A 15816-nucleotide genomic window follows, 5' to 3' on the forward strand; every position below is an offset into this window, starting at 1 on the left:
AAGAAGTTGAAGTTGATGGAGAGACCTGTGTACTGAGGTCTATGGTTATTCTCCTAGACTGGCAAAAGGCAATGTGTGGATATTCAACAGGGTAATACGTTTAAATAAAATATGAGGAAGCTGGTGAGAATGATCTGGAAATTTGGAATGAGATGAAGCTTCAGGACCTTGGAACAATTTGAGAAATGACGTAGCGGTGCAAATTTGGGCAACATAATGCAATTAGATATAAGAAATTCATACCATTTAAATATAATGCAAGTTTTTAAACTCCATGCTATTAAGCAGCAGGGTCTAGATTTGAACCTCATGAATAATTTGACAATCTATGGTTGGCTGCGGGGAATTAACTAAAATGTATTAGGATTAATATCTTGACTCACTTGTTGTAAAATTCAGATATTGTGTGTTCAATATCTTGATCAGACTGCATTTAGAATATAGTATCCTTTTACAGATAATCTTGTGGGGGGGGGAAATCTGATTAGAGCTCATTAATTGATGTGGGAGGAGAAGGGGGGGTGGAGCAGAGAGAACTTTTTTTGTTGTTTTGCCACTTCTCCCAGGCAGAGTGTTTGTGGTGGCGCATGGCGGAAAAGGAGGTAAAGTGATAACACTAGGAAAGGGCCCTGTGAATATTGGTGGAGATGGAAAAACAAACCTAAGCATCTGGAACAGAATGGTACCTTGGGAATGTTGGAAGGCACGGAGAGGTAAAGTTGTGTCTGGCAATTGTATCAGGTTGAAGGTTTTGGAAATTATGGAGATCCACTGAAGTTGGAGACTGCTGAGGGAATTTAGGAATTGGGGGACCCTATCCATGTTCTGGGGGAAAGGAGATGCTGTACAAGGCAATTCACAGAGTGAAAAGGAGAGGGCTAGTGTCTGCTTTTTTTCTCAGCAGAACCCCTGACTTCAGACCCTCTGCACTTGATTCAATGAGAAAAATAAGAAACATCACATTTAATATCAGTCATGGAATTTTGAAGCATGGGACTGGGCTCTTCAGTCCATCTTATCTATGCTGACCTATTTGTCTCCCACTTGCCTATGTTGAGTCCAACCTTTCCTCTCCATGTTGGTATCTAAATGTCTTTTGAACATTGCAGTTGATCCTGCCTCAATCACTTTCTCTGGCAATTTGATCCACATAGCTACCATCCTGTCTGAGAAAGTTTCCACTTGGGTCCCTTTTCAATCTTTATCCTCTCGCCTTAAATTTTAAATGTCGACACATAGCCCGGTAATGGGCCAAAAAGGCCCTTTCGGCCCATGCCGCCCAATTGACCTCCAACCCTTGATAAGTTTTTGAATGATGGGAAGAATCTGGAGCACCCGGAGGAAACCCATGCATACACAGGGAGAACGTACAGACTCCTTACGGACTGCACTAGATTCAAACCCTTGCCTGCTAGCACTGTAACAGCGCGGCGATAACCACCACATTAATTGTGCCCCTCGAGTTTTATCCTCCCCTAACTTGGGGAATAAAGACTGATTATTCACCATGTCTGAGCTCTTTGTGATTTTATACCCCTCTATAAGGGTGTAAAGGGTGGGGCCAGTACTGCGCGCACTGCACTCCACCTAAAAGCTCCTTTGCGCAGGCCCGAGGACAGGTCCACGTCCTCCCCCTCCACGTCCTCCCCCTCCACGTCCTCCCCCTCCACGTCCTCCCCCTCCACGTCCTCCCCCTCAAAAGATGCTCACAAACTCAAGCTAGCATGCTGGAACATCAGAACCATGCTAGACAAGGCTGACAGCCACCGACCTGAACGTCGGTCTGCCCTCATTGCACATGAACTCCTCAGACTTGACATCGACATAGCCGCTCTCAGTGAAGTCCGCCTGGCAGATGTAGGCAGCCTCCAAGAACGCGGCGCAGGCTACACACTCTACTGGTCTGGCAAGCCTTCGGATGAACGACGCCTATCTGGTGTAGGCTTCATGGTCAAGAGCTTCATTGCCTCCAAACTCGAAAACCTTCCGACAGGCCTCTCGGACTGAATCATGTCCATGCGACTCCCACTTCAAAACAAGCGTCACATCACCCTCATCAGTGTCTATGCTCCAACCCTCCAGGTGGAACCAGCAGAAAAGAACAAGTTCTACACCGACCTGCGCAACCTCATCCAACGTACCCCTACAGCCGACAAGGTTGTCATCCTGGGCGACTTCAACGCTCGTGTCGGCAAAGACTCAGAAACCTGGCCAGGAATCCTGGGCAAGCATGGCGTCGGCAAGTGCAACGACAATGGGCGCCTCCTGTTGGAGCTCTGCGCAGAACAGCGACTTGTCATTACAAACACCCTTTTTCAGCAGAGGGACAGCCTTAAGACCACCTGGATGCATCCCCGATCCAAACACTGGCACCTCCTGGACTACATCCTGGTGCGAGAAAGTGACAAACAAGATGTGCTCCACACCAGGGTCATGCCTAGCGCGGAATGCCACACTGACCACCGGCTGGTTCGCTGCAAGCACAACCTTCACTTCAAGCCAAAGCCCAGGAACAATAAAGCCCCCAGAAAGAGGTTCAATGTTGGAAACCTGCAGTCAGACGAAGCGAGAGGAAACTTCCAGGCAAACCTCAAAGCAAAGCTCGACGTTGCAACCCGCCTCACGGACCCGTCCCCTGAAACCCTCTGGGATCAGTTGAAGACTACCATACTGCAATCCACTGAAGAGGTACTGGGCTTCTCCTCCAGGAAAAACAAGGACTGGTTTGACGAAAACAGCCAGGAAATCCAGGAGCTGCTGGCAAAGAAGCAAGCTGCCCACCAGGCTCACCTTACAAATCCGTCCTGTCCAGAGAAGAAACAAGCCTTCCGTCGCGCATGCAGCCATCTTCAGCGCAAACTCCGGGAGATCCAAAATGAGTGGTGGACTAGCCTCGCCAAACGAACCCAGCTCAGCGCGGACATTGGCGACTTCAGGGGTTTCTACGAGGCTCTAAAGGCTGTGTACGGCCCCTCACCCCAAGTCCAAAGCCCGCTGCGCTGCTCAGACGGCAAAGTCCTCCTCAGCGACAAGATCTCCATCCTCAACTGATGGTCAGAACACTTCCAATCTCTTTTCAGTGCCAACCGCTCAGTCCAAGATTCCGCCCTGCTCCAGCTCCCTCAACAGCCCCTAAGGCTAGAGCTGGATGAGGTTCCCACCCTGGATGAGACATATAAGGCAATCGAACAACTGAAAAGTGGCAAAGCAGCAGGTATGGATGGAATCCCCTCAGAAGTCTGGAAGGCTGGCGGCAAAACTCTGCATGCCAAACTGCATGAGTTTTTCAAGCTTTGTTGGGACCAAGGTAAACTGCCTCAGGATCTTCGTGAGGCCACCATCATCACCCTGTACAAAAACAAAGGCGAGAAATCAGACTGCTCAAACTACAGGGGAATCACGTTGCTCTCCATTGCAGGCAAAATCTTCGCTAGGATTCTACTAAATAGAATAATACCTAGTGTCGCCGAGAATATTCTCCCAGAATCACAGTGCGGCTTTCGCGCAAACAGAGGAACCACTGACATGGTCTTTGCCCTCAGACAGCTCCAAGAAAAGTGCAGAGAACAAAACAAAGGACTCTACATCACCTTTGTTGACCTCACCAAAGCCTTCGACACCGTGAGCAGGAAAGGGCTTTGGCAAATACTAGAGCGCATCGGATGTCCCCCAAAGTTCCTCAACATGATTATCCAACTGCACGAAAACCAACAAGGTCGGGTCAGATACAGAAATGAGCTCTCTGAACCCTTCTCCATTAACAATGGCGTGAAGCAAGGCTGTGTTCTCGCACCAACCCTCTTTTCAATCTTCTTCAGCATGATGCTGAACCAAGCCATGAAAGACCCCAACAATGAAGACGCTGTTTACATCCGGTACCGCACGGATGGCAGTCTCTTCAATCTGAGGCGCCTGCAAGCTCACACCAAGACACAAGAGAAACTTGTCCGTGAACTACTCTTTGCAGATGATGCCGCTTTAGTTGCCCATTCAGAGCCAGCTCTTCAGCGCTTGACGTCCTGCTTTGCGGAAACTGCCAAAATGTTTGGCCTGGAAGTCAGCCTGAAGAAAACTGAGGTCCTCCATCAGCCAGCTCCCCACCATAACTACTAGCCCCCCCACATCTCCATCGGGCACACAAAACTCAAAACGGTCAACCAGTTTACCTATCTCGGCTGCACCATTTCATCAGATGCAAGGATCGACAATGAGATAGACAACAGACTCGCCAAGGCAAATAGCGCCTTTGGAAGACTACACAAAAGAGTCTGGAAAAACAACCAACTGAAAAACCTCACAAAGATAAGCGTATACAGAGCCGTTGTCATACCCACGCTCCTGTTCGGCTCCGAATCATGGGTCCTCTACCGGCACCACCTACGGCTCCTAGAACGCTTCCACCAGCGTTGTCTCCGCTCCATCCTCAACATCCATTGGAGCGCTTACACCCCTAACGTCGAAGTACTCGAGATGGCAGAGGTCGACAGCATCGAGTCCACGCTGCTGAAGATCCAGCTGCGCTGGATGGGTCACGTCTCCAGAATGGAGGACCATCGCCTTCCCAAGATCGTGTGATATGGCGAGCTCTCCACTGGCCACCGTGACAGAGGTGCACCAAAGAAAAGGTACAAGGACTGCCTAAAGAAATCTCTTGGTGCCTGCCACATTGACCACCGCCAATGGGCTGATAACGCCTCAAACCGTGCATCTTGGCGCCTCACAGTTTGGCGGGCAGCAACCTCCTTTGAAGAAGACCGCAGAGCCCACCTCACTGACAAAAGGCAAAGGAGGAAAAACCCAACACCCAACCCCAACCAACCAATTTTCCCTTGCAACCGCTGCAATCGTGTCTGCCTGTCCCGCATCGGACTTGTCAGCCACAAACGAGCCTGCAGCTGACGTGGACTTTTTACCCCCTCCATAAATCTTCGTCCGCGAAGCCAAGCCAAAGAAAGATAAGGTCACTCTTCAACCTACACTGCAGTTAGAGAGGTCTCAGCTTCTCCTTGTGACTCATGCCCTCTAGTCCCAGTAACATCTTTGTGAATCTTTTCTGCACCCTTTCCATCTTAAAGACACCTTTCCTATTGTTTGGTGACCTGAACTGCACACACTACCCTCAGTATGGTCTCACCAATGCCTTGTACATAAAAGCTTAATTCCTCTAGTCAGTGCCCTGATCAATGAAGACGAGCATACCAAATGCTTTCTTCGCCATTCTGTCTATGCTGCCATTTTCAGAGAAATATGTACTGTACCTCAATGTCTCTCTTTTCTACAACACTCTCCAGAGTCCTATATCCTTCACTGTGTATGTGCTGCTCTAGTTTAATTTCTCAAAACACCACACAACTCACTTGTCCAAGTTAAATTCAATCTTGACCAACTTTCCCAGTTGATCTACATCCTGTTGTAGATCTGCTAACCAAGCCTATTAAGTTGTCATCAAAGTTGTTAATAACGACAAACATTAATGGACCTAGCACCTACAAATTAAGGCAAAGTCTTCTGGTATTACACCCTTGGCTAAAGTTTATGCAAATATCTCTGTCAGAGCCGAGGTAATTTCTTCCCCAGCTACCCACAATGTCCTAGGACAGCTATTCTCAACCTCTTTTTGGCTATGCCCCCCTTTCCCCCCCCTCCACAAAGTTTATGCACCCCCCTTCTCTGTAAACCAGTCAAGTTGTGGTTTCTTCCATACTTCCCTCCTTCCGACTACATATTTATGTTACATGGGATGAGAAGAAAACAAGGCTTTGACTTAAATGTGCTGTAACCCCTAGGAGGACTCTCAGGCCCCCTTTAAGAATGGCTGTCCTCAGACACACTTGATCAGGCCCTAGGGATGTATTTATCTTTCTGCGCTTTAAGGCATCCAGTATTTCTTTTGTAATGTGGATATGTTTCAATACATGACTATTCATTTCCTTTAATTCCTTAGCTTCTGTGACCTTTTCAATGTTAAATATAGTTATTCATTTTCTGTGGCTGTCAACAGAGAAATACACAAATCCTTCAGAGAACCTATTCTTTCCCTTTTAACCCCTTTGCTTTTAATATACTTGTAGATTCTCTTGCCTTAGTTTGTCAGTCATCTCATGCTATTTATTTGTACTCTTGATTTCATTCTTAAGTGAACTCCTGCATCCCTTGTACTCCTCAAGGCATTTGCTTGAACCCTGCTTTCATGTATTTCCTTTTTACTAATCACAATCTCAATATCCCCTGTCAAACAGGATTCCTTAATCCTGTCAGCCTAGCGCTTCACTCTGACAGAGGCATGCCATCCTTGAACTCTTCCTAGTTCATTTTTAAAAGCCTCCCTCTTCCTAGACATCCCTTGATGTGCAAACAACCTCTCCTTATCAACTTTTGAGAATTTGTGTCTAATGCTATTTAAATTGGCCATTTCCTAATTTAAGACTTTAGCTTGAGGATCGGTTTTCTCTTTTTCCATAACTATTTTAAAATGAAGAACTGTAATGACAGACTGAGATGTGTATTCCTGCCCATTGGGGCAAGGGTGCAGTGCAAATTTTTTAGGTGCCAAGCTCACCAAAAACAGTGTCAAGGAGGTCTCATGAGACCTGGCCTTGGTGGTCACCATGTTGTATTTGACATTGTATAATTGACAGTGAACTGTAGGACTACAAAGTAGGACGGCCTTACATGGAAGAAACAGGTATGTCCAGAATCGTAAATAGCGCTCAGCAGGGTGGTGGGGGGGGGGGGCGGACACGACACACAAATTTGCATTTTCCTGGCACTGGCAGAGCGGTTCCAGCTGCATGGGAGATTATGGGTAATGAAGATGGCCATTGATCCCGCATTGAGCTGTCGCCACCCTGAGTGGACCACTCCAGTCAGCACTGAACCCTGCATTGGGTCAACACAAAACAAATCATTCATTGCAGGCATCCGTGGAAGCTTTTTGGAATATTTCCAAAGAAGTGTAAAAGGTCATCAAAGCACAAATTGCAACTCTACTGGTTGTGGTGGACTGGTTAAATAGTGCCCTTCAGGATTTTCAAGTTCAGTTCGTTGGAGGAACAGAAGTCCTGTGATAAGTGAAATGTCACAGAAGGATTAGGCCTGCATATGGAACAGGAGAAAGGAAGCCATGTTTAGAAGCCAATGGGGCAACTTATGTCAAGAAAGAGTCAGTTGAGTTTTGAGTGTTTTGAAATTAATTATATTGAAAAGAGAGAGTCATCTTGTGTCATTCTTTGTTATTCCTGGAACGAGGCTGCCACAAATAGGTTATGCACATTTTTTAGCAGATTATTCAGCATGGAAACTTCATGACACAGCAGTCAGTTCAGATACATGGGTGCTTTCTGTGTGGCCTATACCGTGAATTTTCTCTGGTGTATGTTGGTGGCCAGAGAATCTGCTGAGGTTAATAGGCATGTTTGGACTAATATCAGTAGAGTGGGATTAATGCTGTTAAATTAGTTTGGCATTTTAAATTGGGTTTTGCTGGTCAGTTAGGAAGTAATAGAGCAGAACATTCAAACACATCAAGATAGATTATGAATTTTGCCATATTTGGAAATGGAAACAAAATTAATTATTTGTTCTCTAGGAATTTGCTGTTCATAGGATCATGGGCTCAGAAATGTACAGCTAATACAAGATTAAAATCCACGTAATCTAAACTGAAGCTTGAGTACTCTGGTGTTTTAATTTTTTTTGATACTCGATTTGATCTGACCGAATCTTCACCAACAACACTGTCCAATAATGGACATCCAGCCTGCATGATCCAATATTGGAAGGCTTAAGCAGCAATGTTTCACAGCACCTGGATAGATGTACCAATTTCTTTCAAGACTAATCATCCTTCACCTCTTGGGGACAACCTTCCTACCACTCTATCAGCCATCATAAATTACAAAGTGCAAATAAATGACAAGACTGAACCGTTTGGATTACCAGTAACTAATTTCAGAAAAATCCTGAAGGGACTCGTTTATTAAAAAAAACATTTCTGCCCAATCCAATTCAACCAAAATCTAGAGCCACTTTTAACTCAAAGATTACCTGGATAGACGAGTTGGACACTAGTTCAATGCATTGTTGCATTCATCGTTTTAACACTAAATTATTCACAAGGTGATAAGCTATTAAAACTTGTATGAATTGAATATAATTTAGTACTGATAATTTTGATTGTTAAAATCTGTTAACTTTTCTAAATATTTGCAATGGATGATTTAAATAATTATATTGGGCATAACAGTGAACTCTTTTAAAATACTGTAATATTGATGATTGTTTAATTTAATTTAGACATACAGCATAATAACAAGCCTTTTGGCCCAATACCCCAATGAACCCCAAGCCCAGTCGGTACACTTTGAAGGGTTGGAAAAAACTGGAGCATTTGGAGTAAACCCAGGCAGACTCTGGGAGAACATACAAACTCCTCACAGCACAGGATTTGAATCTAGGTCGCTGGCACTGTCACAGCATTGCACTAACAGCTACACAAGCTGTGCTGCCCCCTAAGAATAGACAACCAATCTTTAGAACTACCTGAATTGCTACCAAAAATCATATCCTTGTTTTCTGACTTCTGATCCACCATTGTTCAATAAAAACATTGAGTTGTGAGGAATAATTTCCTCATTTAACACAATATTCTATCCTTTCACACCAAATGCAGTGCCATAGCTCGTATAATAAAATATTTAGTGATTGGTACTCCATCAACGTGATTTATGAAAATTGTCTCCATAATCAATGTAGAACATTTCACTCATGCATTATATATCATAAACAGCTGCCTTTTAAGTCTCATTAGCTGCCATTAGCAAAGCTTAATTGCCTCAAGTTGAATAGTGGCATTTTTACTATTATCAACATCTGTTGAGTTAGCTGATAACATTTGAATTAAGTCAAATGAATTTGACTGCAACATATTCTTGAAAGCTTTAATGTTGGGCCTTTATAAATGACTACAAGAGTGAAAAAACAGTAACAGGTGTATTACAAATATTTTGAACAATTCTTTGCATCCTGCCAATGACAAGGAATGAATTTGACAACTTCCTGCCAGATGCCATTTCAAGTCTGTGCCTTCACAGATTCCAGATTCTTTTCTGTACGACTTGCAGCCTGCATCTCCCCTTTCTATTTGTTGATTGCTAAGTGTGCAGAATAATAAAGATATCGCAGCAGCAGATGGTGTTGCAATCTATGTGATGCCAAGGCATTTCCAAAGAAAAGTTGAACACTGGAAACTAAATGGGTTTCAAAATAGTTTGTGGCAAAAAAGTGATGGAAGCCCCAAGGGAGACATCACTATGAAAGGTCTTAGGCCACATAGTTATGAAGAAGCAGCAGGAATGAGAAAGAAAATAAAAATGTAATGTCATCTTTGACATGGTTTAAATTCCTTAATGTAGGAAAACCTTGCAACTTAGCCACCAGCTGTGTCCCAGTCCCTGCTGAGAGGTGGATGTTGCTTCTCCTTTCCTACTCTTGCCCGACTATTCTCTCCAAATCCCCCATACATTGTTGTGAATTTTCCTTTCACCTTGTTTCACCAAAATCCCCTTCTTGTTCCTCTTCCATCTAGATTGACAACCATCCCAAAATAACCACCTCCCTCTTTCCCAGTGATATGCAGTTGACAGTTGTCACTTCCTCTTTTCCTTCCCCATCAATCACTGATTTCCTTGTTCCATCTTTCCATCCCACCATTTTCACTCCCTGCTTTATCACTATTCTGAATAGCTCCTCTTTCCCTTTTCTCTCATGATCTGCTTTTCTCTCCCACAATCCCATGACACCCAATGCCTCCAAGGTAATATGATAACAAGATCTTCCCCAAACTCCCCAAACCCTCTACCTTTCCCCCTCGGACTCCCCCTCTGATGCCCCCCCCCCACCCAAACTCTCCAGCTACCCCTTCTACCCTCCCAAATGTCTGTCCTTCCTAACCTTCCCCCCCCCCCACAATATCCTCCACCTAACTGACACCCCCACTCCAACCCTTGCCTGCTCCAACCTTCCCCTCTCAGAGACGTTTTGTTCTGCTCTCAGTAGAGGCCTCGCCTTCATCTCTCTTTGCCAACAGAGTTCTGGCCTTGCCATGATGCCAAACTCTTCTTCCATTGCCTACTTCTTCCACCAACATTGGAGAAAACTTGATATTTGGTTTAGTGCAGTTGAAAATAGAAGGCTCTTTGATTATTTACTATATCAAATATAATAGATTTGGGATTAACCAGAATTGTGATAATTTTGTAGAATTACATACATGTACTTCCAATTTAATAACCAGAGTCCAAATCCCCATTTGTCAAAGGATATCTTAATTTAAAGTTGAATGCAATAAAATAGTTTTAATGATTTTGTTGTACAGACCTAAAGGACCTTTTACTGGCTCGGGTTAACTGTGGAGATTGGCCAGATGTCTGCTCAACTGAGAATGCCACGCAGTTGCCAGTAGTAAAAATGTACAGTCCAGGAGAGAAGCCTTTATTCTACAGTGGGATGTTGGGAGTGCAAAGTTTGTTGAAGTTCATAATGTTGTGAGTAAACTCATACAATTTTCTATTTGTTCTTGATATGTGAATAATACTGAGAAACTATTTTTGTTAAGTTTCTAGAAGTATCTTTTTGGTCTTCCTAACCAGAAAGTATAAGAGTTTGTGCCCTGAGAAGTATTTGTGGACCAGTTGAGTTTTAATAAAAAATAATCAGGCCTCATGATCATGATAAACTACCTGCAGATCACCAACCTTTTAAATTTATTAAATAAGTCAAGTTTAGTTTGTCATCTGATTGCACAAATACAACCTGGATGAAACAATATTTTCCAGTCCTCAGTCCTCAGATGTGAGCAGTTCCTTTGGTCATTCAGCATTCTCATTGCCTGTGGGAAGAAGCTGTTCCTCAGCCTGGTGGTGGTGGCTCTGATACTCCAGTGTCTCTTATCTGACAGGAGCAGCTTAAAGATGCTGTGTGCAGGGTGGAAGGTAGTCCCAATGATTTTGCACGCCATCTTCAGTCAACAATCCTGGTAGACCTCATCGATGGTGGGGGAGGGGGGGCGGCATGAGGGAAGCTCCAATGAACCTCTCTGCCACTCTTCTGGTCCTGTGGATTGACCTCAACTGTTCCACACTGTGGTGCAGCAAAATAATTTGAATTTGTCACCTCTGCCTAATTTAATTTAATACCTAAATTACTGGAAACATAACAGCAACATATCCACACAGTGTTGAATAAGAGCTTAAGGAGCAGATGTATGAATAAGCTGTTCAGTTGTTCATGTCTGCTCCACTTTCCGCTGTTGTTCCTATGTTCATTGGTTTCGTTTCTACAGCATCTAAAGTACAATCTATCCCCATCTTAAATGTACTTAATAATTTAAGCTTCCACAGTTCTCTTGGTTAGAGAATGCTGAAAATTCTCATCTGCCTTGAATGACCAATCCCTTATTTTGAGATTGTGACCCTGGTTTGAGACCATGCAGTGAGGAAAACAAACTCTGCATCTATCTTGTCACTTCCTGTGGAAATTTTGCATTTTTCAATGACCTTATCTTTCATTCAGATAAGCTAAGGGAATCTTAACAAATCTGGTTAACCCTTCCTCATAAAAACGATGCTCCCATCTCGAGAATCAATCTGGTGAACCTTTGTTGCTCGTTTAGAATACGAGTTCAAAACTCTATCATTAGACCAAGTTGCTTCAACTCTTGTACTCAAATCCTTATGCAACCAAGGTCAAATACCAATGTCCTTATTTGCTTTTTGAACGTGTAAAGTTACAACAATTTGTTTAGAGGTACGCCTTGATCAATGTTATCACAAACAGTTTTCAATCTATTACTATTTAGAAATTATTTCCTTTTAAACAAAATGTGTGACTTCACATTTTCACACCAATATTCTTTCTGCTGTTCCCCTGCCCATTCACTTATCCTGTCTATAATCTTTGAATTTTTCTGTACGCCTATATATTCCAACTGCTACTCAGCTTTTCATCATCAACAAACTTTGATCTTTTACTCCTGATCTATTCATCCAATTTTTTGATAATGATTGTGGACAGTTGAGGCACCATCAATGAACCTTGCAACAGTTCATTAGCTATATCTTTTCAATCTGAAAATTTATTCCTACTTTCTGTTTTCTCTCCTTTAGCTGATCATTCAGGCCAGTATGTTGTCATGTGGTGCAATTATGTTCAATAATTCCTTGTGTGGCCGGCCTTATGAAAATAAAAACGCATCACATCCTTGTTGTTTCTTCAAATTACAACATTAAAGTGCTGACTCCTTTAATTTATTCTTATTGACTACCTAACTTTATTTGCTATTTTCATAGGATCTCCTGGGTTTTTTTTTAGAATAGATTCTATTATTTGCCCTACACTGAACTCAGGCTATCTGGTCTTGGGTTCTCGCTTTTTCCTTTCACTAATATTTTACACAATTGAATATAAATAATGTGCAGTTTTGCCCCAAAATTTGCAATTTTTCCAATCTGTGGGAATCTTTCTGGAATTTTGGATAATGATATCCATTTACTATGTGCATAGTCACTTCCTTCAAAAACCTTGGTTGAAGGTCATCAGGTTCTGGGATTATTTACCTTTTAGTCTACTTAACTTTTTCAATACTAAATTGTTGATTTTGAATTCTTAAAACTCCTCATTCTGTCTAGTCCTGTGCTTTTCTAGTATTACTGGAAAGTTTTATACGTTGACTTCCTTAAAGACAAACACAACATTTATTTTCTGCCAAATAATTGAACTGCTTTCAATTAATTTTGGCTTATGCTCTACAGACTGTAAGTAAGGGTTTCAATGAGTGGAACAAATAAAGAAGTGAACTGTAATGTGTTCTTATGCTTGAATACCCCGATTTATTTTGTTGTTTTTCTTAGTTACATTTCTGTGCTGCTTTCCAAAATAATTATTTGTTTCCGACTCCATTTTCACAAAAAAACTGCTCTTCTGCTAACACTATTTATATCTTAGATCAGTGATACTGATAGTTATGTGATACAGGAGCCATGTTTACAGCCTTTGGCACCACTCCTCCAAATACACATATTCTTTGGCCTTTGTTGTGTTTGACCATGGGTATTATGCTTCTAGTAATCACTGTAGAGTGGCCTCTCCAGGGCATAAGTCAGCGCAGAGTTGGTAGAGAGATCCATTGCCCATCCAGTAGGACCCCCCCACCCCCACCCCTCTAAGCTAATGACAGGTCCAAAGGAATGGTGAAAGTCGATACAGTTTGGTGCCAGTAGCATCACAGGAGTTGCTGAGCTGGTGCTTTTGGAATTCATACTCCTGATTTTTTCTTTCCTCGTGGTTTACTACCAAAGCCTTTCCCATGAGTGGGAATAGCCACAAGGCAGTGGAGGTTTGAAATTGGAGTTTTCCCTCTCCTAGATGAGTTACTATCCGTGGTTAACAAGCCCCAAATGCCCAGAGAAACTGGTTTCAAGGCACCAATGGCCCACTTTTGCTCTTTCCCCTGTTAGTGAGAACAGCTTCGCTGGACATAAGGACTATGCCACAAGTGAAGGCCAGGAGTTAGACTTGTCAGAGGCCATTTGAGTCACACTCCATGAAGAGCATTTGTACAGCAGTGAGAGCTCGTCCCCACTACCACCCTTCAGCTACAACAACCTTTAGAGCCACATACATATATATAATCACATAAAATATATTATCTATAAATTTGTAACCAAATTTTCCAAACATTTCACAAAATTAAAATGCGTTTTTCCAATATTGAATGAATATATTTAAATATGTATTGAGGAACCAACCATTGTATAAGTAGGATGATCATTTTCCACACCATTTGTGTCATGTAGTTCCCTGTTTTGTAACAGAACAGCTGCTGCACCAATAGAGAGTGGGGTTTTTTGTTTATACATTTGCACCATGTGATTTCATAACCAATCTCTGCTTGTAATTATCAAGTTGTTCCATGGAAATTGATTGAAAGCTGGTTATTTTTTGATTCAGAAGTTCCTGTATTAACTATAACCTCCTGTGGCAGTGTCCCTCTACTCCCTGTCAGTTTTTATCTTGTGTTAGCAATGTCGTAGTGTTTTCTCATTGTTTTTCTCTTTAGCAGGTAGATTGACTTTGTATTGGATTTCTATGTGCCTATCATGGTGGGGGAAGACCTGATCTTGTTCTCACCTAATATTAAGAGTTTGTTTGATCACAATTGGGGCAGCTATTTGAGATTAAGTTTCCAAATCCAGTATATACATAAACTCTGGCATGCTCACTGCTGCCAACATCCACTGATGGTGTTCTTTGCATTCTAAGTGATTGGCAATGGGCATTTTCATCACTAAATCACACTAAATATTCTTTTTTTTTGCATGGATCTACCATTGGGAAATGGGAGGTAAATTTAACAGTATCCAATAAATATTGCCTAAATGATTTTGCATCAATTCCATGTTATCCAGGAAATGATTTTAACAGTCTCACATAATACCATTTCAGAGCTTTTTCAGGGACACTTTTCACTTCCGAGATAATTGATATTTTTTGATAGGTGGGCCTGGTGATTGCTAAGATTGTAATTTGAGAAAACCACATATTAACAGGAATTGTACTTAGTGGCTTAGTTGCTGATGTTTCTATTTGGAGGACAGTCTTTTAAGACTTCATTTGGAAGTGCAGAACCACTCAGGAATTCAAAAGTGACCATTAACTGAATATTCATCATTTGTGAAGCACTTAGCTGTCACTTTCATTTGCATCTAATGGCCAAAATGTGAAATGTGCTTTTTCATGGCTTAGGAAATAATTTAATGATAATTTGCATTTCAAAGGCATCTTTAACTCCTTGGACTCTGACTATTTTCAACCTTTCTTAATAAAGGACTGGGTCCATGGGTTAAACTACAGTACGAACACCAGTATGAACCAGCTGATGATTGGGTATAAAGCCAGTCCTGGAAAATGGGGACACGGTGTATTTCTGCTTACTGGTAGTCACTGAAAACAGGAACAATGAGTTCAAAAGGTGAAAAAACTAAAACATCCTATGGTTCACCAAGCCACATATCAGGTTTAAAGCTAACTCTGAAAGGCAAAATATTTGAGATTGTTTTTTGTTAAAAATATACATAGTAACATTTTAAATATACAATATATTAAAAATTTTCTTACAAAGATAACAAAAACAAAACACTCCCTCCCTCCTTCCCTTTCTTTCCCCCTTCCATACATAGAGATCCATTCACCATCAGAATTTGTATATATTTTATGTATATAAAGTACAATTGGGGAAACTACATTTTTGTATATATAATAGTTACTTTTATAACTTTTTTTCCTTTTACTAAATCTGGGCCCCTATGTGGTCCAGGTATGGCTGCCAGATCTTTAAAAAAGAGTCATATTTGTGATTTTTTTCCCCATAGGTATACAGCTGTTCATTTCCGCAGTCCATCGTGCTATAAGTAGAGGGGAGATGGACTTCCAAGTAATCACGATACTTTTTTTTGCTGTTACCAGTGTTATTTTTATAAATCAGATTTGATATTTGATCAATTTCCATGAAATTACCTAATAGATATTAGCTCTGGGTCACATGTGAAAGCCCTCCTGTTATCCTGGTTAATTTTTTCTGCGATTTCATGCCAAATTGGCCTCACTTTCACGTATGACCATGTGGCATGTAGAAAAGATCCTGTCTCAGTCCCACATCTGAAACACATCTCTGAAATTTCAGCTTTTGATCTGTGTAACCTTTGTGGGGTAAGATATAATTGGTGTAAAAAGTTTATACTGAGCCAGTCCACATCTTGC

At 42.1% G+C, this 15816-nt stretch overlaps 1 protein-coding gene across 3 annotated transcripts in view; it reads left to right on the forward strand.

Moving 5' to 3' along the window:
- The window catches only part of txndc16 (thioredoxin domain containing 16), a 134211-nt gene that overhangs the window by 54758 nt on the left and 63637 nt on the right, over positions 1-15816 (forward strand). For all 3 annotated transcript variants that reach the window (XM_069917022.1, XM_069917020.1, XM_069917021.1), the window contains exon 14: positions 10376-10544. In XM_069917022.1, coding sequence (XP_069773123.1) covers positions 10376-10544 — 169 coding nt within the window. The remainder of the gene's footprint in view (positions 1-10375; positions 10545-15816) is intronic.

This window comes from Narcine bancroftii, chromosome 2 (assembly GCF_036971445.1).
Source record: "Narcine bancroftii isolate sNarBan1 chromosome 2, sNarBan1.hap1, whole genome shotgun sequence".
In the NCBI taxonomy this organism is placed as follows: domain Eukaryota; kingdom Metazoa; phylum Chordata; class Chondrichthyes; order Torpediniformes; family Narcinidae; genus Narcine; species Narcine bancroftii.